General features: G+C 39.4%; 3 protein-coding genes across 4 annotated transcripts in view; 2 read left to right on the top strand and 1 right to left on the bottom strand.

Moving 5' to 3' along the window:
• Positions 1 to 205: 205 nt before the first annotated feature.
• On the bottom strand, positions 206 to 3,923 carry LOC137175914 (golgin subfamily A member 6-like protein 25). Its single transcript, XM_067581850.1, has one exon. The coding sequence runs from the start codon at positions 3,196 to 3,198 to the stop codon at positions 1,822 to 1,824; it is 1,377 nt and encodes a 458-aa protein (XP_067437951.1). The 5' UTR covers positions 3,199 to 3,923; the 3' UTR covers positions 206 to 1,821.
• A 44-nt stretch (positions 3,924 to 3,967) lies between these two features.
• LOC137175915 (sorting nexin-4-like) lies at positions 3,968 to 10,513 on the top strand. 2 transcript variants are annotated; one of them, XM_067581852.1, is made up of 14 exons: positions 3,968 to 4,114; positions 4,643 to 4,767; positions 4,908 to 5,046; positions 5,786 to 5,935; positions 6,032 to 6,079; positions 6,170 to 6,225; positions 6,480 to 6,552; positions 7,059 to 7,120; positions 7,427 to 7,492; positions 8,044 to 8,133; positions 8,364 to 8,463; positions 8,621 to 8,766; positions 8,908 to 9,022; positions 9,114 to 10,513. In XM_067581852.1, the coding sequence occupies exons 1-14, from the start codon at positions 3,983 to 3,985 to the stop codon at positions 9,159 to 9,161; spliced, it is 1,350 nt and encodes a 449-aa protein (XP_067437953.1). In that variant the 5' UTR covers positions 3,968 to 3,982; the 3' UTR covers positions 9,162 to 10,513. The 2 variants fall into 2 exon arrangements, with proteins under 2 accessions (XP_067437953.1, XP_067437954.1); XM_067581853.1 differs by having other exon boundaries at positions 4,038 to 4,175.
• A 1,153-nt stretch (positions 10,514 to 11,666) lies between these two features.
• The window catches only part of ttll12 (tubulin tyrosine ligase-like family, member 12), a 33,908-nt gene continuing 19,641 nt past the window's right edge, over positions 11,667 to 25,933 (top strand). Inside the window, exons 1-7 of the mRNA XM_067581500.1 lie at positions 11,667 to 11,884; positions 12,635 to 12,789; positions 14,170 to 14,368; positions 17,874 to 18,033; positions 18,219 to 18,352; positions 19,649 to 19,725; positions 20,277 to 20,393. Coding sequence (XP_067437601.1) covers positions 11,744 to 11,884; positions 12,635 to 12,789; positions 14,170 to 14,368; positions 17,874 to 18,033; positions 18,219 to 18,352; positions 19,649 to 19,725; positions 20,277 to 20,393 — 983 coding nt within the window. The 5' untranslated portion in view covers positions 11,667 to 11,743. The remainder of the gene's footprint in view (positions 11,885 to 12,634; positions 12,790 to 14,169; positions 14,369 to 17,873; positions 18,034 to 18,218; positions 18,353 to 19,648; positions 19,726 to 20,276; positions 20,394 to 25,933) is intronic.

Here is a 25,933-nt window from a genome sequence, read left to right as displayed (position 1 = left end):
CCCAGTGAACATTTGTTTGGTGGCTCATTCAACAAGCCAAACTGCAGGACAAGATGTATGTTCATGTTTCATCAAGTTTTGATGATGTGGACACAGGTTATTGTTTCATTCACTACCATGTTTCAAGGAGGAAGGTATTTCAATTTAATGTAACAATGATCCATTGCACCCCAAGTAAATGGTGATGTATTTCACATTTAATAAGGCTTCCTTTTGCAGTTAAAAATGTTAGTAACTCATAAATAAATGGTCATAAAAATGAGATGCCAAGAAACATCAAGATGGATGGGGGGAGAATCAACTCGGTGAACAACAAATACCAAAAATGGTTTAGGCGCGCCACACATATCTGAAAGTGGGACCAAGAATGGGTGAGCCATACACCAAATACAAGAAGGTTACCAACTGTGCCACACCTGGAATGCTGTCCTAAACAAGATACTGACCAACATAAAGCATCACAATATACCATTTTAATATCCATTGTGCAACCTCATAGCATATGTCATATCAACACTTGTGATAATAATGAGGATGGCTGCTGATAGCATGCTGAAAATGCCAAGGTAAACAATATTGCCAAAGCCTTGGTGAATGAATCTGATAATTTGATATGTTAGCTTGATATGCCATGATTTGATATGCCAAATGAAACTGTTTGACTATTAAGATATGCTTACAGTTGTTAAATGTTAATAACTTATGAACAAATATCTGATGAAGCTGACAGGTATAAATGCTAGCTGATGGAGATGACAAAGTAAGCTAAGTAGCCAATGAGATCTGAGGCTTAACAGTACAGAGTAGTAGTCTTATTGTAAAGTGGTCAATCAATTTTTATTTATATAGCGCCAAATCACAACAAAAGTCATCTCAAGGCACTTTTCACATAGAGCAGGTCAAGACCGTACTCTTAATTTTAATTTAATTTTAATTTACAGAGACCCAACAATTCCCCCATGAGCAAGCACTTGGCGACAGCGGTAAGGAAAAACTCCCCTTTAACGGGTAGAAACCTCAAGCAGAACCCGGCTCTTGGTGGGCGGCCATCTGCTTTGACCGGTTGGGTTGAGAGAGAGAAAGAAAGAGGGAAAGGGGGAGGAGGGAGGGGGGGACACAGAAGAACAACAATCATAACAATAACAACAACAGCAGCAACAGCAACAGCCAGGGAAGGATGCCAACAGGACTGTGAAGGACTTGGCCCGCCACCCAGGGTTTCCTTTTTGTGATATTACGTAAGTGAAAAAAGGCAGTCTTTGAAATTTGATTTATGTGGGAGTTAAAGGACATATCCTGATCAAAGATAACTCCCAGATTCCTTACGGTGGTGCTGGAGGCCAGGGTAATGCCATCCAGTTTAGCTATATCATTAGATAATGTGTTTCTAAGGTGTTTAGGGCCAAGCACAATAACCTCAGTTTTATCTGAGTTTAGTAGTAGAAAATTGCAGGTCATCCAGGTCTTTATGTCCTTAAGGCATGCTTGGAGTTTGTTTAACTGATTGGTTTCATCAGGCTTCATTGATAAATATAATTGGGTATCATCAGCATAACAATGAAAATGTATGGAGTGTTTCCTAATAATATTACCTAAAAAATATTACCTTGAAGTGGTACCATATTATCTTTGGTGTTCATCAGAGGAAGCTTTTATCAAGACAGAGATAAAACTACCACAATGTGCCCACCTAGCTTTTTTACATAGCTGTTTTCTATTATTATTATTATTTTTTTTTTAAATTCATTTTATGTTTTTCACACTTATTAGTTTGGAATATTTCACACCAGCTAGCTTACAAACGAAAGTAATGTTGGGTATTTAAACTGTCCTTAGAAATTCACACACATCCCAGAACCACTCAACCCACCCACCCGTTTCACTTTCGTCACTGTCTTGAACACACAGCTCTTCCTCCCTCCTCATTGGTGTTTTCATGTCTTTTAGCTCCACCGCCTCCTCAGAACTCTCCCTCTCACATCCTTTGAGACGCATCTCTGCATTCTTCACCTTTTCTATTTCAAGCATTTTCTGAAGCTCCTCTTTTTCTTTTTGGAGGGCATGCATTTTTTTGTGCTTGGCCTCCTCCTGCTCCTTCACCTCCTGTAATAAAAACTGAAACACATGGGTCACCTCTTTGGCTTCTTCAGTCTCTTGGACAAGTGCTTCCTCCTTTTCAATCATTTTGAGAAGCATTTCTTCATTCTTGTCCTTTTCTATTTGGAGCATTTTCTTAAGCTCCTTGGTTTCTTGCTGGAGGGCATCCTTACTATGACGCTGAGCCTCCTCCTGCTCTTTAATCTCCATCATTAAGAATTGACAGACATGGTTAATCTCTTTGGTTTCCTCTAGCTCTTGGAGAAGTTTTCCCTCCTTTTCAACCACTGTGAAAAGCATCTCTTCATTTTTGTTTTTCTGCATCTGGAGCATTTCTTTAAGTTCCTGAATTTGGCTTGAGAGAGCTTCCATTTTTTGGCACATAGCCTCTTTCTCCTCTTCATGCTCTTTAATGGATGTATTGAGAACCTGGTTCATCTCTCTCACCTCCTCCAAAAGTTTTTTCTCCCTCTTAGAGGCTGTGAGAATTCGAGCCTCCTTCTCCTCCCTCTCAGACTCATTTTTGTCAATGATATGACAGACACCCCTATGGTCTGAGTGCACAGTCTCCTTTTCTACCCCCTGCCAGAACTCAAGATTCTGCCTGAAACTACTACACTTACCTTGAGTGCCCTTCGTTGTTGTACAGGGGACAATGTCAGTCTTTTCCTGTGACTTGAGCACTTGATGTCTCAGCTCAGTAATGCTGTGTGGATCATTAACCTCCTCCTCCACTCTACAAAATCCTTCCAATCTTTTCTTCAATGCCTCCACATCCTGAAGCAGGGTTTTTTTCTCTGCTTCCCAAGTCCTTACTTCCCTGTTCATCTTTTCATGGCAGAGAGTGCTCTCCTCAATGTGGTGTCCCTGATCCAGGTTTGTCGGAGCATCCTTATGGCTGCACAGCCCAGCATAGTGGTCGCTCAGCCTTTCATGAAGGGCCTGGATGTCTTTGCGTAGCACTGCGTTGTGCTGGAGAAGTGCTTCATTGTGTCGGCGCACAGTCTGGTTTTGCCGGCAGAGGATCTTGTTCTGTCTGTGGAGGGCATTGTAGCCTTTGTGGAGGTGGTTGTAAACTTTCAAAGGGATAATTGGTGCCATTTTTCTATTCTCAATCACCTGTATGTCAAAAAACCTGTTTCTATTATTTCCTATAATTTGCTGTCACAAAGGAATAAAATGTGTCTAATGATGTACTTACAGAATCTCCTGTGTGGTTTTGGAAATGCATGTGTCCAGTGTGGAATACAAAAAAGGCAAGATGAAAGTAGAACCCTAGCAACATCATAAGGAGTGTGACGTCATAAATGCACGTTCTATAATCAAGAATATGCGTTCAGTAATTACATTTAAGATGTCGCACTCTTTAAGAAATATGTATAATTGACGTCACAACTGTATATATAGGCAATATATGGATCTCGTGAAATTATCCTTAGTAGGTCGCGAACATTTACAGGTCAACTTACTTTGAAATGTAGCAAATTTAATCAAATTTACAGCTGAACACTGAACACAACTGAACACAATAAAGAGGGAAGGAAACGTTCATGCAGTGAAGTACTGGCCTGGCTTTTCTTATTTTTCTCATATTCAGCTCTACAGCAAGATCTGTTTGGTTTCGAAATGAATTGCTCTCCAACTTTGTGCGGAATTAGTAACAGCAATGACACTGCAGCTGGGGGTGTTACTGTGTACTGCTGTTACATTGTTACAGTCCTAACACGAGCCCATCTGATAAGGAGAGACTTGAATGAATAAATGTATGTAGGAATAAAGAGTGTGTGAGGAGCATTCATGGCGTTAATATGCTAACCATTAGCTTCATGTACTTTCCTGTAATGTCTTATCTGTATCATGTGTTGGATGCTGTGACGCTTTGCGCATGCGTCCTGGCTCCCCAACAGCATCAGGAGAGAAGAGGAGGATGGCGGAGGATGGGAAGGAAGAGTCAGTGGCTACTGACGACGATTCAGACCTCACAGCTGCAGACGGGACCAGCAGCCTAAACAACACGGTAAAACAGTAGCTTCCCCTTTCTGTGGGGTGATAAAATGACTCTGACCCCAGGCATAACAGTGAGTAGATGTATATTGTTACGTTGCCTTGTAAATATCAGGACAGACACGCTAGCTTTATGTTAGTTAATCCAATTCGCGTTATTTAGGCATATTTCACGTGATATTTTCGCCATTTCATATAGTTTTAGAAACTGTGGGTCATGCATGACCCACCCAGTCTACTGTCATTGTCATGCTAACATTAATTTGCTTAAAAAAATAATGCTAGCTTCCTCGCTAGTAGCCTAACAAGGAAAGAAGTGGGACCATGTACAATCACCCAAAAGTCTTACAGAGAGCTGTTCAGTTTGTTAATGATGAACCAGAATCACAATCATCTTTACTAGACAAGTATGTTACTATACAAGGAATTTGACTCCGGTTTAATGGCTCTCAGTGAACTTACACAACAATAACAACACAACAATCTTCAGATATATACACAAGGAATGACTTATATACAAGTGAATGATGTGATGTTTCAGATGGTGGAAGAGGGCTCCACACTCCTGCGCAGAATGGAGATCTGTGTAGCTGAGGCTGAGAAAAGGAGTGGCAAAAATGCAGTTAACATGCAGGAGACATTCACCGTGTACCTCATCGAAACCCGGTGAGATCAGCATTATATGTTATTTGAAAGGAAGTGCTGTAGGTTGAGCTGACATGTTGTGTTTATCTGTACTTCCTCATGTTTGCTTGTGTTGCATGAATTCACTGCTGTTTTTGGTCACTTCGGCTCAATCTTTACAGGCCAATGGATGCAGTTGCTGAAGGTCGTAACCCAGCCCCTGACTCTCTGTGGAGGAGATACAGTGAATTTGAGCTGCTACGGAACTACCTGATAGTTACCTATCCATACATTGTGGTGCCCCCTCTTCCTGAAAAGAGAGTGAGTTTCCAAACCCTGTTCAAGGCACCAGAAGTTCTCCTGTTTGTGTTCTTTTTCCCTGTAAAGTTCTAGTTTGAAATGACAGGACAGGCATAAGCAGGCTTGGAAAGTTCCACTTGTTCCCGGGCAATTTATTATAAGTGATAATAGTGATTATTTAGAATGGTTTCAATGTCTGTGATGACATTGAAACAACTGAAACAATGCCTGTCCCATAAAAGGGGCCTATATATATAACATATAAAGGCATTTCCCCATTTAGAAAACATTGTACAACTTTACACAGCATTCTTTAAGATTATGACTAATCAAGATTAAGAAGAAGTGCAATTGCAGAACTTCACATTTCATCTTTTAATGGAGATTCCTTTGTGTGTTGTAAGTTGTAAAAGTTTATTCCTGGGGACGGTGGCAGCTGGTCATTTTTGGAAAGCACAATATTCCATGTCTGGCTGATAAAGAGAGTTTTGTACTAGCTACAAATAAGCAAAGCTAACCTGGTCAGTGACTATTTAAAGGTCGAGTGATGACTTATCTCCAAGAATCTCTAGTCTTTATACAAGATGTACACATGGATGATTTATCTCAATGGCGGTACAGTGCAGAAGAAATGGAGAATGGTGAAACTGGAGTGTGTTACAACTGATGCACCAAAACATACGATTGATGAAATCAAATAGAGACAATCAAGCCAAGTAAAGAAACTGAAAAGCTGAATGTGTTCTTCTCTTGCATACAGGCAGAGTTCGTGTGGCACAAGCTGTCTGCAGACAACATGGACCCAGACTTTGTGGAGCGCCGCAGGGTCGGGTTGGAGAACTTTCTGCTCCGTGTAGCATCACATCCGGTCCTCTCCAATGACAAGATCCTCTACCACTTCCTCACTGAGGTACACAGCGCAGCTCTGACTCAGCCCAGCAGTTCAAGCGATCATTTATAGATCAGCGGATGATTGAATAACCTTTTCTACTTCTGTGTGTGGTAGGAACATGGCTGGAAGGAAGTGGTGTATGAGACAGGATTTCAGGCAAAGGTACTGCACATTTGCGGAGCTTTTATGTCTTTATTCTTACAATATTTCAGTGTTTATAAGCTTGAGCACTTCCTGTTACTCCTATTGCAGGCAGATTCCAGGCTGAGAGCTCTCAGCGCCACCTTCAGGGTGAGAAATCCAGATAAGTAAGTTAGTGTTTCCTAAACGCACTGTAAGAGGGGCTCAGTTGTGTTCAAAATGTTGTCAAAAGTTACTATTCATTTCAAAATGAATTCTCCCTAGTCTTTAAAAGTTCCATTTAAAGTGTGAGTTGTATGTTTACTGTACTAGCTGTATGTGTTGATCCATGAATAAATACATATATAACTCTAAATAACTAGGTAGAAGGTCATGTTAATCTCTGTCTTCTGCATATGTGCCTTTATTCTCTCTCTTTCAGACGCTTCATGGAGATGAAACATTACAGCGATGAGCTTCAGTCTCACACATCTCAGCTGCTCCGAGCACGAGCAGTAAGTCTCTATTTCTACCTGTCTTTCACACACACACACACACACACACACACACACACACACACCACATACACAGCTTGAATTCATGTTTGCCTACTTTGATTTATAGAGCCACATTGGATGCTTTAAATCTTCTTTTTTTTTAAGTGTCAGTGCTAGTGGTTGGTATGGAGCTTTGTAAGTCTCAGGGGAAAAAAACAAAATTATTGAGATCATCGAGAGATTGAAAGTTAATTCTTGGCCTTGGAAACAGTGGTTGACAAAACCATCTCTTCACAAGATCCGTTCAGTATGAATAGAAATTTACACTGTACAAAATAGTGTTCAAGGGACATGGACAAATGTAATGAATGAAATAAGCTAATGATGTTAATATGAAGGAATGGCGTCAGTATTTGAAGGCAATACTCATGACGCCTGCTGGGCTCCATAGGCTGGAAATCTTTATTTTCATCATCATTATTGTTTGAACACTTACCTTCATTTACTTTCTGTGTCTCTGTTAGAGGGTTGCAGATCGACTTTATGGTGTTTACAAGGTCCATGGAAACTACGGGAGAGTCTTCAGGTTTGACAACAAGCATATCATGAAGTGTAATTAATACCTGAATTGGTGATGATGATGATGATGATGATGAGTGTGTGAGTGTCTCCATCGTCCTATTGACTCACTGTCAAGTCAACTTTACAAAGCCCAAAATCATAAATTACAATTTTAGACCCTTGATTAGTATAAGGTAAAACAAAAAAAATCTTATAAAGAAGAATTGTCTAGATGGGAGATGGACCTCATTTTACAAATAACGAAAATGTATCAGTGTGTGTGTGCTAATATGCATGTGTGTATGTGTGTGCATCCATGTGTTCACTGCAGTGAGTGGAGCGCCATAGAGAGGGAGATGGGAGATGGACTGCAAAGTGCTGGTCATCACATGGATGCGTGAGTATCTGAGTCTGGACACATGCAGGGCCAGATTTACTGCAGCAAAAAGACACAATTAGATTACTATTAGTGAACACAATATCTGATTTCTGTAGCACAAACACATAGTGGACTCCCTCCTACCACCGGTTGTGGTGCCATGTTTGTTTCCCATGAATTATTGCCTCCTAATGTATTAATGTATAAATAATTAGATGCTAAAGATGATAATGTTATGAGTAATAGCCTAACAGTTTCAGGTGGAGTTGAACTGCAGCCAAAGTATATGTTTTATAATCAAGATCATTACTTTATTATTTCTTTTTTCTTCTTCTTCTTTCTTACAAATCCCAGCGGTGAACTGTGTCTGTTGAGCTTGAGTTTTAGATGTTAGTCGAGGAGCTGACTGTGTCCTAGATTCGTGTGTGTAATACACGCAGATTGCAGTCATAAATCAGAAACATTTGTCCAGCTGTGTTTTCTTAGTAAATCTGGGCCACAGTATACTCTGGCTGCTACCAGCTGTGACGCATGTTAATACAGATGTTGCTTTTGTCACACACCTGTAGATATGCTGCCTCTATAGATGACATCTTAGAGGAAGAGGAACATTACGCAGACCAAATGAAAGAATATCTCTTCTATGCTGAAGCTCTGAGGTAAAACATTCTCACCCAATGATCCAATATTATAAAGACAGTATTAAAACTGTGACGGCATCAGGAGCGTAATATGACTGGTAGAGGGAAAACCTGTGGAGCTCATTAGTTTCAGAGCTTCACCTTTGTAGTCATGCTATTGCTGACTTTGCACAAACCTGTCTCAACGTCTGAGAAAAATAAGAGTATAAGAGCAGATGATGGTTTTATGTTGTGCATTGTGTCGGCAGGGCAGTGTGCAGGAAACATGAGCTGACCCAGTTTGAGCTTGAGATGGCCTCCCAGGACCTCATCTCCAAGAAGCAGCAGCGTGAGGAGCTGGCTACAGGGGTACACTATACTCATCTTATTCCTGCCTGTACTCTTCCTTTGTCTCCTAACTCTTGAGGAGGGATGGTTGAATTTTTAATAGAAGATTAAACTAGGGAAGCAACTTCTAACCTAACTGCAGTCGTCTGTGTTCACATCTTCTTCTTCACCTCCTCAGATTGTGCGGACGTTCTCCCTAAAAGGCATGACCAACAAGCTTTTTGGTCAGGAGGCGCCTGAGCAGAGAGAGGCCAGACTGAAGCTGCTGGAGGAGTTGATAGCAGAGGCTGAAGACACCGTCAAGGAGAAAACAGTCGAGTGCGAGTGAGTGTTGGACTGTGTGTGAAAGCACAATTTAAAGTTCACCAGACTATTTACCAGAAAATCAGATGCTCGGTGCAGATTTAAAGATAATATTCTTCCTGTTTTGTGTTTGTGTGCCTTATGTGATGTGTTTTACCGCAGAGAGCATGTTGAAAAGGCATGGGTGGACATGCAGCGCTTTAAGGAGCAGAAAGACAAAGACCTGCGGGAAGCCCTCATCAACTATGCTGTCATGCAAATCAGCATGTGCAAGAAGGTGCAACACATCAGCCACGTGAAGGTCACAGGACAACTTGTGTGGTCTTATTTATGATTAAATTTGTTTTTTTTCTTCTCTCTCTATGCAGGGAATACAAGTGTGGAGCAATGCCAAAGAATGTTTCCTCAAGATGTAAAGTGAAAGCCATACTCAGATGATTTGCACCCTCAGCGATGCTCAATGTGGATGCTGGGAAATGATACCAATGTCCTCTCAAAGAAGAAACTGATATCGGTTGATGGCTGAAAACAGTAGCAGTAAAGTAACAAAACGTGTAAAGATAATTTCATTTCAAGTATTTACACAAAATGCATTGATATGCAACTAATTTGCAATAGTGATTTTGTGGAGTGAAAAAGCTTTAGGCGTGGGCGGTGGATCACACAAAGCACATGACTTGGACACTGGAGATAAGAATTCACAGGGTTGACTTTTGCAATATTTAACCAAGACCCTAAAGAGGCACTTCACCAATTTTACATGTTAAAGTCAGTTGATTAGTCATTGCTAGGAAGTTTTCTTTGACGTTGTTCTTTTTCAAATCTGTATCTTATTAGTCTCCCAACTTTATGGAAGTGTAATACTAAATTGGTTAAGTGCCCCAAAGAGTACTGAGGATGATTTAACACCTGTGTAACCTGTTTAACCTGTTTGGATGCATTTGCACATTTAGTTTATGCTGGTGTGAAAGCTGTCAGTCAAACTCTGGTATGAACGGACAGCCTGAAAAGGAGCGTCTCAGCCAGCTGTTCTCATGTAATATTATGGTACAAGATAATTTAACACATCAGTAAAATGCAGCATGACCTGCTGTCAGTCACCAGGATTTGATTTCTGCCAAAACTGTCCAATTACAGTCCGTCTGACTTCATTCCTCTTGATATATAAAAAATCAGCGTGAACCTGAAATGTACCAGAACTAAAAGGTAACAATATGTAATTTTTTTTCTGTTGAACCAAATGAACTGAACTACAGGTGTGAAAGCAACCTGAGACGCCATTATAACTTTATTATCTAAAGCACATTATAGAGCTTATTGGCATCACCTGATGCTTAAGATGCAAGGAGTTTATATTGTAGTGAAAACAAATAAAATATGGATTAACTAAAACATAATATAAGTGACATAACATTTCCTCCAGTTTCCTCTGCTGTAAGCTAATGTTTACATTTTTGCTTTATATGAAAGGATCAAAGTGAAGATGCTACAAGATGTGGTGTCCAGAGCAATGTATTGTACTAATGTACAGTAAGCTGCACATAAGAGTCATTATACTCTAAGATGATTTTATTAGTTTAACCGTCTTTTATTGAAATAAAAAAATATTTGTTCAGTTTTATTTCTTGTTCTGGATGCTTGCCAGCAATAAGCTTTGTGAGTGTATTTATGTTTTCATAATTCCATTTGTCCATCCCCTTTCATATATCATTTTAATGCTCAATTTGGATGTAGCTCTTAATTATTTGAATAAAAATGTGTCACACCACTGACTGTATTTTTTGTGTTTATTTAGAACACACAGCATCAACTAAGAGCTTACTGAAAGCTGGAGTACGCTGAAAGCAATATCCATGTATCCATGTGTTGATAATCCACAGATAGTCTGACATACTGGAACTTTATTTTAACTGTCCACATAGAAGATGTAGTTCTACACACATATTGCATGTGAAGTGCACCCATATTTAGTAGTTTTTCTTTTAGGTGTCGAGTGCTGCTGTACACCAAAACCACTGAATATATGGTAGAGAAATATGCTATTGATGTAGAATTATAGCATACTATATGTTTATTGATCTATTTATCTATTGATAAATGGCAGATTCACAATGACAGAAACAGGGTCAGCAGTACCAGAATGAGCCTGACACCTAACAAGTGCCAACTGTTTCAGTAACAGATCAGCCTTAAGTCGATCCTCAACGGGTTGAGATTAACTCTTAAAGAACGGGTTCACAATTTTTCAGTGTGTCTTAAAACAGTCAGGCGTCCATAGTAACAATGAAAGAGGTTTTCCTCGCTGTAATCATTCCTCCTGTTCATACTGGCTATTAAAAGATCCCCTTCAAATGTGCTTTCAATGTAAGTGATGGAGGCCAAAATCCACAGTGTGTCCACACAGTCATTTTGTGCCAAAATGCATTTAGAAGTGTATCTGAAGCTTATATGAGGCTTCAGCAGTCTGAGTTAGTCATATCGAATGGATATCTGCCACATTTACAGTCTTTTTAGAATTAAATTCCCTCTTTGTGTTTCCTCAGACAGTGTTTCCCTGTTGAGCTGCGGTGGAAGTAAAGTAACAAAAAGAGACTTTGGCACTAAAAAGACTTTAACGTTGAAAGATATCTACTTGATTTGACTCATTTGGATGCTGAAGCTTCATATTAGCTTCAGATAAACTTTTAAATACATTTTTGCACAGAAGGAGGACTGGATCACTGACATTGTAAGTGCTTATGAAGGGATCTTCTAATTCCAGTACGAACAGGAGGAATTATTACAGCAAGAAAAACATGTTTCAAAGTTTATTTGAGCTGACGTATAAAGAGAACTTCATACGTCCATGATGGGAATCTGAAGCACAGTTACAGAAGTTGAAAGTAGATGGCGCCCTTTAAAATATCTCCCACAATGCACTGCTGGCTCAGCTGTCAGACTCCTTCTTCCGGGTTTGTCCAAGCCGCCTCCACCACGTGAGGAATACCCTGTTATATCCATGTCAACAAACACCATAATTATGAACGGAGATGAGGATGAGGAGTTCACAGCCTTCGTGGCTCTACACGCCGGGGCCCTGCAGGCTTCAAGAATACCTCAAATCTACTGGAGGAGCCTCCATCACAAAATCACCAACGAGGTGTGTGTTCTGCTAACTAACATCCAGCCGGTATAAAGCACCGTGTCACACATGTTAGTGTGTAGAAGGTAGTGCTCATGTCTCATTGCTCTAGTCCAGTCAGTGAATGAAGGGCAGCTCAAGACCAAAATACATATTCTCATCCTGCTTTTCTACCCCGCAAACGTGTCAGAACTCCTGGCGGGAGTAAAATGAGCTTATTATAAAGTCATGAGAAATAACATGTACTTTATTTGAGATGAACGCAACCTTAGCTTATGTTACGACTCCATACTCGCCGGTGTTCTGTCGAAATCTGTTCACCTGTCGATATGTGTGCATGAATATGTGCAACTAAATAGTGACAAAACACAAGTTATCATTAGAAAGGGCAAAAGCAAAGAGACAGGAAATTGCAGCCTACCTCAGTTCCTTTTCCTTTCAGAGCAAAGAACATGCCAGAAATCTTGGTGTTATTATAGATGCTGATTTTAACTTTCACTGTCATATCAATAATGTCACAAGATCAGCCTTCTATCACCTCAAAAGCATCTCAAAAATCAGAGGCTTTCTGTCATTCAGATGCTGAAATACAGTATTGCTGTATTTGATTTAGTCCAGGTTCAAGAGTGGAGCTAACAACATATGAAACGTGTTAAAGTAGCTTCATTAGTGGCGTGTGCTGAAGATGACACACAAGCAAACCTTAAATTCAAACATCCTCCAATTGTTTCTGGTAATGCCATAATCTTTCTTCTTTACATGTCATAGATTTATGATGCTGGGGAAGTTTTCGGAATCATGCAGATCCAACAAGATGATGACGAGGCAGAGGATGAGCAGAAGAAGGACAATCCTGGAGCAGTGATTGGATGTAAAGTGGTTGTGACCCGGGACAGTGGACTGCAAGCATCAGAGCCGACCAGGTGAGGGCACTGCAGGCCCAGAATATCCCCCTTGATTGAAGGATTTAGATTTGGGAGTGTGGGAGTGAAATTTGAATTTGCTGTGACAACATGGAGGGAAAAAGATAAGCTAGAAATCCATGGCTGTATTTTTAAATTCAACAGCTATGGACACTTAAAGGGGCCATTCTAGTTAGCACTTTTACATGACACAGTGTGACACATTGTTGTATATATTTTCTGTGTCATAATTAAATCAAAAGCATTTTAAAATGACAATAAATGAGCCTTTCGTCTTTAATAACTGAATGAATTGTTTTTCATTGTCATTCATTTTTTACGCCACATTAAAATCAAATGGCAACACAAAAAGAGGTGTAGTTCATTTCAGTGTTGTCCAGCAGGGGGCAGCAAATACAAGGGACTGGTAATATTCATGGTATGTAGTGACATTAACTAACACTCTCCTCTTTCAACTATCTAACAATATCAACAAGTCATAGGAAAAATGTTGAAGAGATTTTCTCAACATGCCCCTTTACCAATTATCAGCATTTTAAAGTGTTAAAGTAGCTTCTAGAGACCCAGAGTACAATCCAGACTATTCCCATCAATCTGCACTTACCAACAGCACTCAAAGGACAGGTTCACAATTTTCAGAATGAGCCTCACACTTCAGTAACAGATCAGTCTAAAGTCTATCCTCAGTGAGATTAACTCTGTAAAAAGACTGTAACGTTGAAAGATATCTACTTGATTTGACTCATCTGGATGCTGAAGCTTCATATTAGCTTCAGATCAACTTTTAAATACATCTTTACACAGAAGGAGGACTGTGGATTTTGGCCTCCATCACTTCCATTGAAAGCACATTTGAAGGGGATCTTTTAAAAAGGGGAATGATTACAGCAAGAAAAACCTGTTTCAGTGTTCATTTGGGAACCTGACTGTTGTTTTAAGACAACCGTCCCCTACAGAAAGAATAGCTGCTGTTACTGAGGGAACTCAAGGGTCAGTGGGAGGTTAGGGTTTCAGTTGTCAGGGACTCTTGATGAAAAACAGCTGGCAGTGTTTCACTTTAATCCTGCAGCAGAGTGAGACATAATGGTGCTACAGAATTATTTCTACAAAGTAGAAGACTAGAATCTGTTAGGACATTTGTTGATCATAGAGACAGTAATGACACCAGTATACATTATACACATACACAGCTGGTCATTTTAATCACATATAATCATCTTGTCTTGTATAATGCCTTTTGCAGCTCATAACAATTAAATTCATGTCAATGGTGTCATTTTCATTTTCAGAAAGTTAATTCATATTAAATAAAAATTTTAAACTGAGTTTTAGCTTTGAACCTAAACTTCTTAACCCTCTTTGCGGCCGTGCTGGTTGCAGTGTTTTCTTGGTGGATCACGCCTGGACGTACCGTGTAGATCATGCCCGTGAACAGCTGGAGCAGATCCCTGGCCTGCTGTCCAGAATGGCCGCCCTGATGGGGCTGGACTTCCACGGCGAGGTGCCTGATCCCGACACAGTGGACCAGGTGATGGAACTGATGTGGAAATACAACCAGACTTATCACATCTCCCAGGGGGTAAGTTAGAAAAACATGATCACTCTCCTTAAATCCATACCTCCTTTCTGTGTGATGCTTTCACAGCTGCCATTTGGTACGTCCCTGTTTACAAAAGCCTCTTTCACACACAGAACCTGCAATACTCCCGCTTTCAGTCATCAAGGTAGGAGGATGAGTTACACTGTGAATCTCATTTATGAAAAAATGACGTGTCTGCTGCCACATGACACTTTATGACTGTTCCAGATAGATTAGACAACGACTGTGTGAATCTCAGCATCTGGTTGTCTGCATGGTTACATTACATTTGTTTTGGAGTTGCTCCAGTTCCCTGCCATTAAAAAAAAAATGCTTAAATCTACCAATTCACTGCTTTTATATAACAGGATATTATGTATCTCTCCTAAGCTCACTCATTGTGAGGAAAACTGAATAACAGGCTGCAAGTAGTTGTAGCTAGTTTTTAAATAGATTAAAGGCACACTATGCAGGATCTTTCATTTGTTGTTTGTAAATACAACATTCAAATTTGGCCCCTCCTCCCCAGCTGAGCTCCACACACACACACACACACAGAGTAGACAGCAGTAGAGTACAGAGTCCACAGCAGTTACTGCTGTAAGTGCAACAAAATCCAGCTGTAAGGGAGATGGTATGACTAATTTCTCAAACATCTGTTGAATAAGTAGAACATCGCCGCTGTGTCCGCCATTGTCATAGCTTCCTCCTGTCTATGTCGCTATGTTTTTATAGTCCCACACTCACCCCCATGTGCTGTTATCGGCAGGGGGCTACACATCCACTGCCCAAAGTCCAGAAACGTCCTGAACACAGCAAAATAATAATAAAATACAGGCATACAGGCAAATAATGATTTAGAGGGATTGTTTTTGTAAGAGTCTATACACTGTTAAGGAAAGTCTTGTATATTATGCCTTTAAAATACCAAAACACTTTGTTTATGAGATTGTTATTTCTTCAATATTAATGTAAAACTTGATTCTTTTGCCACCTCTTTCCTCTGTTTCATTTATTTTGTGTCCTAGTACAGCCAATCACAAAGTATCACACATATTTGTTGTATAACGCGAGTGCCACACGCACGCTGCGCATTGCGCGCTGGCTTCACGTAGAGGGGTTGTTTACTTGGCAGGAAGGACTTTCTTCTTTTTAAACTGGGCTACCCTCAGAAGCGTCAAACTGAGACTTTCCTGGCGGTGACAGCACGTTCATCATTTTGCTTGCGGATCAGTGCACTATGCCAGCGGGCCCTTAGCTCTCAGGGAAAAAATGCGTGTGGATGCACTGGAGCTGACCTCTAGGGGGCAGTGGGGTGTCTCTCTCAGAGAATAATGTATCACACTGGAGCTTTTATGATTTTATGTGGTTTGTATTCAAACAGTTCAAAAATTATAAAGAAGAAAATATATAAAAAATAGAAATAAAAAGGGAAACTGGTCTGACTCCAGGCTTATTTAACCAGGATGGTTTTGGTTAATAATCAGACTTTTCAATTCAGTCTCTCATAATCTATCCATGTCTATTTATCATTAAATCCTAAATTTGGTAACTGGCTGACATTGACCGTTTACAAACTCTCGATCTCTGGTGTTCCTATGCTTTTGTCAACTGTGGCAGGTGTAGCCCTCTTCCACCCTTGTGGCATCGGAGGAATAGTAGCTTAGACCCCTCGGCAATTCGGAGTCGCTGCCCTTCATGTCCGCCGGCCTACTGTCAGAGTCTGGGACTCTTACGCAAGACCCTCTATCTAAATTTACCATCAGGCATCAAGTTTTTCCTCACAATCAGCTTTCATCAATTTTACCAGAAGCGCAAAAGTGCACCAAGAATTTAGATCTATAATTACCCTCACTCTGAAGTCCTACCTCTCCGGGGGGAGGGGAGCGCTTGAGTAACAGGAAGCTCCTCCGTGGTGTGCGGCTTCAACAGGAAGCACTGCAGTGCTTATATCTGCTCCTTTGCAAAAACCCAAGGCAGGGGAGGGCACGTGTCTAGCCCATCCAGACAAAACCAGTTTCTGAGTTCATGTCAGTTCATGTCACCTTGTAGGTATATACACACAGGAGTACACAGCTGCACTTCCAGACATAGACACAGACGCATAATAACAAACCCCCCCCCCCCCCCCTTTTTTTTTTTCTACAACATCAACACTGCAACAACTTCAAAAACAACACGACCCATATCTGATATGTAACGCTGTAATGATACCTAGCCACACAACTTCTTATGGTAATGATGGGTACATTTTAAGAATTATAGTCTCAACAATAAAAAGATCAAGAGTCAATGGTTACATGTCTAATGATATATGGATACATTCAGAAATTAAAGAGCAAATAAAAGTAAAGGTCACATAAAAGATGTGATAACTGATATAAGTAGGATATAATAAATGACTTAACATGTGTGAATGTGTATTCATATGTGTTTTCTGATTTGGTGTGAGGTTGGTGTGATGGGAGGGGGGTGCCTGTGTAAATGTGTGTGAGTATGTGTGAATGTGTAATCCAGCTGACTTGCAGTAACCATTAAATGACAAAGTCAAAAAGAATATAAGGATACTTGACAGCACAGCATAGTCTATCATCCTAAACAAGATGACAACTATAAGAATGTTTCTGACAATACACTGTCAGAACTCTTGTGGAGGCAACCTCCTTTAGTTTCAGTTGTTGTTCTAGAATCAACATATGGCAATAACAATAACATCACATACTTTTTCCCCTCTCTCAACAGTTGTGTCAGGCAACTGCACAAATATAAAATCCCAATCTCATAGTAAGAGTGGTAAGCAAAGATGAAATATTTTGCAGTGGTATATGTGGTTTTATATATACAATATATTACTAATAGTCTTAGATGGTATTGATATCACTTCTCAAGAAAATTAATTTTGAAATGGATAAAATAACCAGAGAGGACTGTCTTTTTTTGCCTAATCCAGGAAAGTAGAAACCTGACACATACTAGTAATGGATAATAATGTACTAGTAACCAAATGGTTTAATACACCCAAAGATGTTCAGTGACAGTTCTAACTGATATGGCAAATCTCTGTTCACACAGTTATATTGTCTTACAGTCTATATTATTATATTGCCCTTTTCATATTGACCTTTTTTAAAATGGTTCTTATATTTTGCGTGCTACCTTAGAGATAACTATTTTGGTGGGACATGCTGAATAACAGAAATGATGAAGCAGGAAGTTGTAGGTGTCCAATATTTGGTTTCTTAAAAGCTCCTGTGAGTAGTAATGTGTTGCCCATGTTTGTGATTTTTTTTTTTTTTTTTTTTTAACTTTTTTCTGCAATCCAATTCTTGCTCCTATGAAAGTTGAATGCTCACTCAAAACATCTGCTAAATGAATGTTATGCAATGGAATGCAGAAACAAACAAAACAGGAAAAGATTGCATTTGCACATTTTTTTAGAGCAGGGTGGACATGCTTGTCATCTTTCTGTCACTTCACTGTTCTCCTGTTGTGTTCTCATGTGCAGTCAGCAGAAGAGAAGGTCCCCGTGTGGTACATCATGGATGAGTTTGGCTCCCAGGTGCAGCACTCTGACCAGCCAAGCTGTGGCATGGCTCCCTTCTTCTACGTACAGGGCCAGCTGGCTTACACCGTGCTCTGGCCTCTGCAGGACCTGCAGGAAGGAGGTGAGAGCGGACGCACATCCACACACATAAAACACAGATAGTGATCAGGATGTGAGAGCTTGAACGAAAGCCTGTCTTCTCCATTTCCTTTGCTGCGGTCAGATAAAATGCACATTTATCGTGCTATTGCTCCACATCTATAAAACACAACTCTACACATCAAAATTGTATCATTATTTCCACAGATGAAGTAACTCGTGATTATGCGTATGGAGAGACAAACCCCCTGGTGAGGCAATGCCGACTGTTACTGTGGAAACCAGCTGATCTAGATGGGGTCAGCAGTGTCACCACTGAGCCCCCAGACTCATACTATGAGGTGAGGAGAATCAATTTCACCTGTTCAGTTAGCATTAGCATGTTGCAGCTTTGAGGAGCAAAATAAAACCATAAAGACCTTAAATGAGAATTCATCTACAGTACAGCCAGCATATATCAGACAGACCTACCTGGGCACAGGGAGAACATGTGCCCCAGCTGGCCGGTGGGTTTGAACCCACAACCCTCTTGCTGTGAGGTGACAGCAGTAACCACTGCATGATCATGCTCTACAGTGGAAGATGCAAAATTATCTTTTTGTCAGAGAACACTGACGTACAGAAGAACAAGAAAGGCCTCTGAAAAGAAATAAGAATCTCTCCAGCTCATTGTCACAGTCAACACTGTACTGTAAAATAAATACTAGAAGAAAAGGGTAATAAAAGTGTGATTTGTAGCACTATAGAAGAGTGTAAATAGCTTTTCTCAATTATGATTCCAATTTGGCTTATTGATTTCCTCAATCACACTGTTCTCTGCTGGCTCTGACAGCAAAATGACCTTCTATTTACAACAGACTGCTGTAAGCCAAGGTTGTAATTTAATTTAGGTCCCTCTACTCAGCATTCAAGACAAGATTATATCAGATTATGATGCATTTTTCAATATTTCTTGGGCTATCAAAAAGACTTGCATGAAGTTATTTTAATTTTGCTGGTAGATATAAGTAATGTATGTAAATGTACTATATGCAGACTGAGGTCCTAACATTCCTTTTTTAAATAGATTAACAAATAATCATAAGAATAATAATGAACTGGCAGGTTGAAGTAGCTGAAATGTACATGGAAAAAAACAACTGAATCATCTGCTTTATTACCTTGTAACCTTTAGCACTGTTGTAATGAACCGAATAAGAACGCTCTGAAATGTCTCAATGTCAGCAGACAAAAGTCTGTCCAACATTTATTTTGGCTGGAATTTGAAGATCCTGTTCAGGCGTCACCAAAACAAGTCTTTGAATTTCACACCTGCACAACAAAACATTGCTCCATAGTGATATTAGTGTTCAAAAGCTCCACAGGGTACCCTTAAGAGCAGAATATTGGTTTCACTGCCATCTCTTATTTCATAAATGAAATAGTGTAATATTCAAATATTATTGCACTCCTATCCATCCTGTCCTGGCACGCTTGTTGCATTCAAGTTTTATGCAGGATAAAATCCTTGTTGCACTCACTCTGCCCTTTTAATTTCTACACCCCATTAAACAAAAGTTAGGTTTGATACCTTCCAGAACTCCTGTTTTCACACTGTTTGCTCTATTCTCCTCTGTCCTCTCTCTCCGTTTCTCCAGACCATTGCACAGGAGAACAAGGAGCAGTTTCCCCTTGAAATCCAACCCCAAACTGTGCCCGAGGAGAAAATCCTCAAGTAAGTAGACAGCCATTGTACATCATCAACATCATCTTTTTATGAAGTGCACATCTGAATTTAATCTGATATCCTACATCCACAGTGCAGTAGGATGTGTAGCAATATTAAAGAGGCAAAACTCAACATATATGAAAGGTGCTTTGTGATGTTGGAGAGGTCTGTGCCAACTAAAGCCATGAAAACTGCCTTATGTGTGCAATAAGAGGTGGTCTGAACAGGCGTCTTTATGTCCAAACATGTCCCAGACAGAGAGATGATTAGGTTTTAAAAAAAAAAAAAAAAAATAAAAAAGGAAGTAGCATTTCTAATAAAATTACAACACACTAAATACCAAAAATGTCTTGCTCCTTTTCACAGCTCAGGTTGCTCCACTTCTGTCTTGTCTTTTTTTTTTTTTTTTGGGTGTGCATTTCTGCATTTATCTGTTTTTCTTGTTTTTCTCTGACTGATATCTTCAGTTTTAATCAACCACGTTATGTGTGTTGCCGTGTACTTCTTTCTAATCGACTTCATAATTTCCGCTCTGTTATCGTGTGCTTTGCTTCCAGGGTTTACTCTGAAATGTCACAAGTAACAAACAACTTGACACATCCACGTTTTCAGCTGACAGAGGAAGAGGAGGAGGCTGACATTATCTGGAGTTACAATCACATCAAGCACTACAGGTCAGAAACCAAGCAACAGACACACAACGTGCCTACTCTCACACACACCTGTTGGCTCCATGGTGCTCTTTCATCAGTCACACAGTGTAGGGAAAAATTTAGATTAATGGTGTGCTGTGTTGGAATATGAAAATTATGAGACCATTTTTAAAAAATGATCAGTTTTGATATAATTATTTTTATGAAAGTCTATAATAACAATTTGGCGGAAAGAGTCTCAATAGCAAGCTATGAGTTGGCAGTTTTGTGATGTATTATTATTGCTATATAGCACGAATAATAATCATAATAGAAAATTCTTTGAATAATATCAGTATGAGTTTCAAGCTAGCATAAATATATTCAAGCACAGGACAAATCCACTGTAATTTTAGGCACATTTACTATAAACTACTACCACAACTGAACAACAAGACAAGAAAAATCATTATGGGAAAGTTATAACTAAAAAAAAGATGAGTCATAAAGGGGAACTTCCACCAATTTACATGTTACAAGTTAGCAAACCTCTGTAGCCTGCACCTCATCTCTGCTGGAGGCTAGCAGCTCCAGGCTACATTAGCTGCTACTAGCATAAAACATACAAATCTGTACAGGCCATATAGTCAAATAGGGTCAAGTTGCGTAGTGGTAATGTAGGCACCGGGTTTTGACAAGAGAAGAATATGAACAAATAAAAAAGACAATATTTCTGGTTCTGCTGAATCATTTTTTATCCTTTTTTAAACTGTCCATTTTGACACTGTTATAAGCAGGGCTAATGAGTGGGAATGCTCTTTAAACGATCCCCTCCAGACATGTTTTAAGATATACAAAAATACTCTGTTTTGAATCATTTCTGTCTGACATGTTTTTTTCCCTCAGAAAGCACATAAAATGACATCTCTTCCTTCCTCATTGAAACATCCAGAATCTGTGAATATACTGTACAAATATTTCAAAAGTTTATCTGCAGGACACAAGATGTATCCTACTTCACTGTTAAGTCCATTTTCCATGTTTGTGCACTGGAGGCTTCAAGTTTCCACATCACACTTGTGTCACTTGCATACTGGACCATGATTGGTTACAAACTACAGTGGTTGTGATGTCACAAATCCTACTCATAGTTACATTAGAGATTTAAGGTGAACACAGAGAAACTTTCCTCCTTCAGCAGACGAATGTGAAAACAAACTCTGCAGCACATACATACATACATCATGCAGCACAGAGAAGAGAACAACATCCATCTGATGGAACAAGAAGAAAAACACATTTTTGAGTGGAGAGGGACCTTGGCTAATTGTAAATAGACTAATTCACAAAGTACCTAAAAGCACCAGGGTCTAAGCAAAGTACAATGCTCTGCTGGTCAGTAATTGTATGTGCCTTTGGAGCGGCGGTGTCAAGTAATAATCAGTTATGCCAAGTATCTGGTAGTGGCCAGAACCCTGATCTAGTTTATTGGTCAGTTGCCCTGTTTCACTCCTTATCTGGACAGACTGTTCTTGGATTTAGAGTAATGACTTATTCTTTAGAGAATGTTGTATTCATTCATTTCAGAACATTGCAGGTAACTTCGCTTGGGAACAAAAATACATAATTTCCTTTATCTGTTATGGTTGGTTGATTAGTAAGGTTATGCAGTCTCTAAACAGTACGTAAAATGCTAGAATAACTATACTGTATGAAACTATTTTTATGCTAATGGCTCTATTTTCAAGTGGAAATAGACAACTTTTTGCTTTAACTTATTATGAAGTAAATGCTGATCTGATTGCACAGTGTAATGGCTATAGAATAATGACACCATTGGCGTTTAGATTGGTTCACTATAAGCCTTGCTGTCACTATGCAATTCAGTCTGCCATCGGGTACAATCTCCCAGGAAAATGAAGGCTCGATTTACTGCACAAACGAAGTGCGTCAACCATTGCACAACCAAATGAGGGAGAGGATAACTCTTTATGCTATGTTATAAATGTGGAATACTGCACAGTCAAATCTGATGGCACACTACTTATATCTGTGTGTGTTGGAAGTTGACTGAATAAGGGAGACTAACAAAGAGAAATTTGTCTTTGTATATTTATTTAGCTTTTGCGCTAAAGGACTGAAACCAACAAAGTGACAGTCAGCGACTGCAGAGGAATCGATCCCGAGTGCGTCCTCACCAGAGTTCTTATATGCATAAGAACAAATAATCAATAGTTACATTCAATGGAAGGATAGACATCAATGATTAATGAAGGCATTTCCCAAATGAAGGCACACTCTTGTCTCAGACTGACAAAAAAAGGTTAATGTGCAGGCTAGGCTATATTTCAACATTACATCATTTAGCATGTAAATGTGGTAAACAGATCAGGCATTGTATTAAGAAAGACTGTTCATTTATAGTATCAGGGGTTCGAGTAAAGTTCAGCAGAAATTGAGCTAGTCATGCTTTCTACAAAACAGTATAACACAGAGAGTCACACTCAATACAAAGGTTATTCACTAAATGATCATTTTTCCTCTACACTGCGTACACTATATTTTATTTGCATTGAGTATGCTACCTGAATAAACTTGTCTTTTGCTTTCGTCTTGTTAACTAAGGTAGCTAACAGGAAGAAAGCCCTCTACAAATCAGTTAGCTAAGCTACCAGCCCTACAGCCACAGAATACTGGATCAGTGTCCAGTCAGGCTGGTCTACTTAAAATCATATAATGTAAATAAATATAATAAATATGACTAATATCAATCACATACTAAAGAATTTCTATCTGCTTTTATGTCTCCGTTATAGACTAAATGAATGTTACTCCCCCCTCCATCCTGACGCCAACCCCTGCTGTAGTTACTTGTTTGTGCAAAACAATGTTACTCGAACTATGTTATTACTATGCAATTCACATCATTACAATAACTTTTGCCTGTTCCCAAATTCAATATAAAATTGTAACAATTTCAGTTTACCTCTTCAGTGAAAATGCTTCTTTCTCCTCTCTTATTTCCAACGTGATATTGGTCATTTCTCCAGAGCTACACTCTGAGGACAACAGAAAGTGATCCAAGTGTCTTTGTGACAGCGGCTCAAACAATAATACCACTCAGAAATGCTGGGGGGGATTTAAAAAAAAAAATCACATTAATTTCCATTGCTTTCAATTTTTTACAATTCCTGCAATTTTGCCAAAATAGGAGCACATAAAAGTTTGCACAATATATCACAGTTTTTGAGAAAAGCCGCTGCAAAGTCAAACATTGTGGCCACAAAAATCACAAAAAAACATAGAAAACCTGGAGGGACTAATTACTGCAGGCCTGCTGGAGATGTGGGGGAGGTTCTCACAATAGTGTGTGTGTGTGTGTGTGTGTGTCTGTGTGAGTTAGTTCAGTTTAATCTAGATGCTTCACAGGTCTTCAGATTGAAGCCATAAGCTTTGTAACTGTGTCTCCAGTCTCAGAGTGTTAAGGCAGAGGGGAGTGTGTTATTGACCACTGTCAGAGGTCATGACAAATTATGTTCTCCTGCTTGAGTTTTGTTTGAAGACAGTGAAAGGAATTTAACAACATTTATCATTTTAATGTCTTTTACTTGTTTCTGCCATGTTCATTACTCCAGGAGAAACGACTCAGATGTCACATGTAGGCAGGTATTTGAAGCATGGAGCCCTGTATGTGTTTCTGAGTTTCAGTTTCAGTTTACAGACACTCTAACCCTGTGACTAACTGAACTCTGACCCTTGTTATATTTTGAAACTTAGGTGGAATGCAAAGTAGTCTTGCTTTTGTCGGAGGGTATTTAAGATCTGGCTGCAAATGGCAGAGAGAGATGTTGATCTTAGCCAGTGACATTGGATATGTTTCTCTCTCCAGAAATATAATGCATTGTGTTTTTGATTACACTACTTCAACTGCCAGTGCTCCTTGTGTCTGTGTGTTTTCTTGAGTGATAAAGGCAATTTTTCCACCACAAGATATTTGCAGCAGTTAAATATGTCATAAGTCTGCTCTTCATACTGTTCATACTATTATGGTAATCTGTCCTATATGAGTGATTGGTATGTATGAAGCAGAATTATTATAGATAATCCAGTTTATTTATTCATCCACAGAGCCAGGCTGTGTCTGAATTCAATTGTTCACTTATCACTATATTTTTTTAAATGCCAAAAAATCATCTGGTTCTAGCATCACCACATTTCTTTCTTTTATATCAGTATAAGGTGAATATCTTTTGTTTTGGACTGTAAGTTGGACAAATCAAGCCATTGATATTATCTAGGACATGGAGAAAATGTGATGTGATTTATTATTTCAAATGGAATTTTATTCAATTTCACTAAACTTCTGTGTGATCTGTCAGTTAGTACCTTTACACACACACTAGTCTGTCACACTAGTCCCTGTTATGTCTGGTTTTAATCATATTCAGGGTGGATATGAAACATTAGAAACCTGGTTATTCATATTCCAATATGACTCTAACGTTAGGTTACTGATCATCCGTGCAGGAGTGTCTTTGACTCTTCATATTTAATAATCTCATCATCATTTCTGTACTGAGGTGCAAATATATTGTCACTTACGGATGTCCTAACCACCTTTTCATTTTTATTCTGTTTTTTCTGTCATACAACTCATAGAGCACACTTTAGGCCTGCGTTAGAGAGAGACGGACACTTCAAAGTGGATTGGGCGTCTGAAATTAATTACAGCAGGCAGGCAACAGTTAGGGTTGGTTTATGCTTGATTCTAGTTGTCATTTTCCTGTCCAGCGCCCACATTGTTAAAATGGCAATGACACTTGCGCCCATCAGTGCGCCCATGGGCATGTTGGTCTAAAAGTAAGGTGTGGTCAGGTGCATTGTTGGCGCATTACTATCTTGAGGCAGCAGAGAGCGATTGCGCTATTGACCAACAAAAACCTGGTCTGAAGTCAATGGTGCAGTGTTTCACTGTTATTTTAAGGGCACATTATCAGGACAGTAATATGCACCTACACAGGCGGGTGCACAACATGCACTCTGCTTGTTACACACACAGGACGCGCAGCAGCACACAAACATGCAAAAGGTAACAAATAAAAGGATTACAATGTGAAAGATTATTATTGTGAATATTGATATATTTTTAAAATACATGTCATAATGCTTAGTCATAGTATTTATCAGAATTAACTAATTGCAGTAATGATGGATTAAATTGTTTAATTATTTGACCAAATCGTGGCAATGCACGTAGGTATTTAAACAGACAGACAGCTGATCAGACACAGATCGACTTTCCTGCAGCATCAATACATGATGACATGAGGAACACATGAGGAAATACATGAGGTGAAAACAATGATTAAACTAAAGAAGGAAATAAATCTGCACAGCTTCTAGCTGCTGCCAGCAGCAGGATCAGAACCTTGGAGAGCTGATCAAGTCCTGATAACTGTGTTGATGATGATTTAATTTTTGAACAATATTTAACAAATATTCTTTAACATTTTTGAGAGTACAGTGATCAGGTTTCCATACTTTCAGCATTTAAAACCCTGCTGATTTGGCCTGTTACTCCA

This window comes from Thunnus thynnus, chromosome 23 (genome assembly GCF_963924715.1).
Source record: "Thunnus thynnus chromosome 23, fThuThy2.1, whole genome shotgun sequence".
NCBI lineage: Eukaryota > Metazoa > Chordata > Actinopteri > Scombriformes > Scombridae > Thunnus > Thunnus thynnus.
The sequence above is the reverse complement of the archived record's forward strand: the minus strand, read 5'-3'. Positions and strand labels throughout refer to the sequence as shown.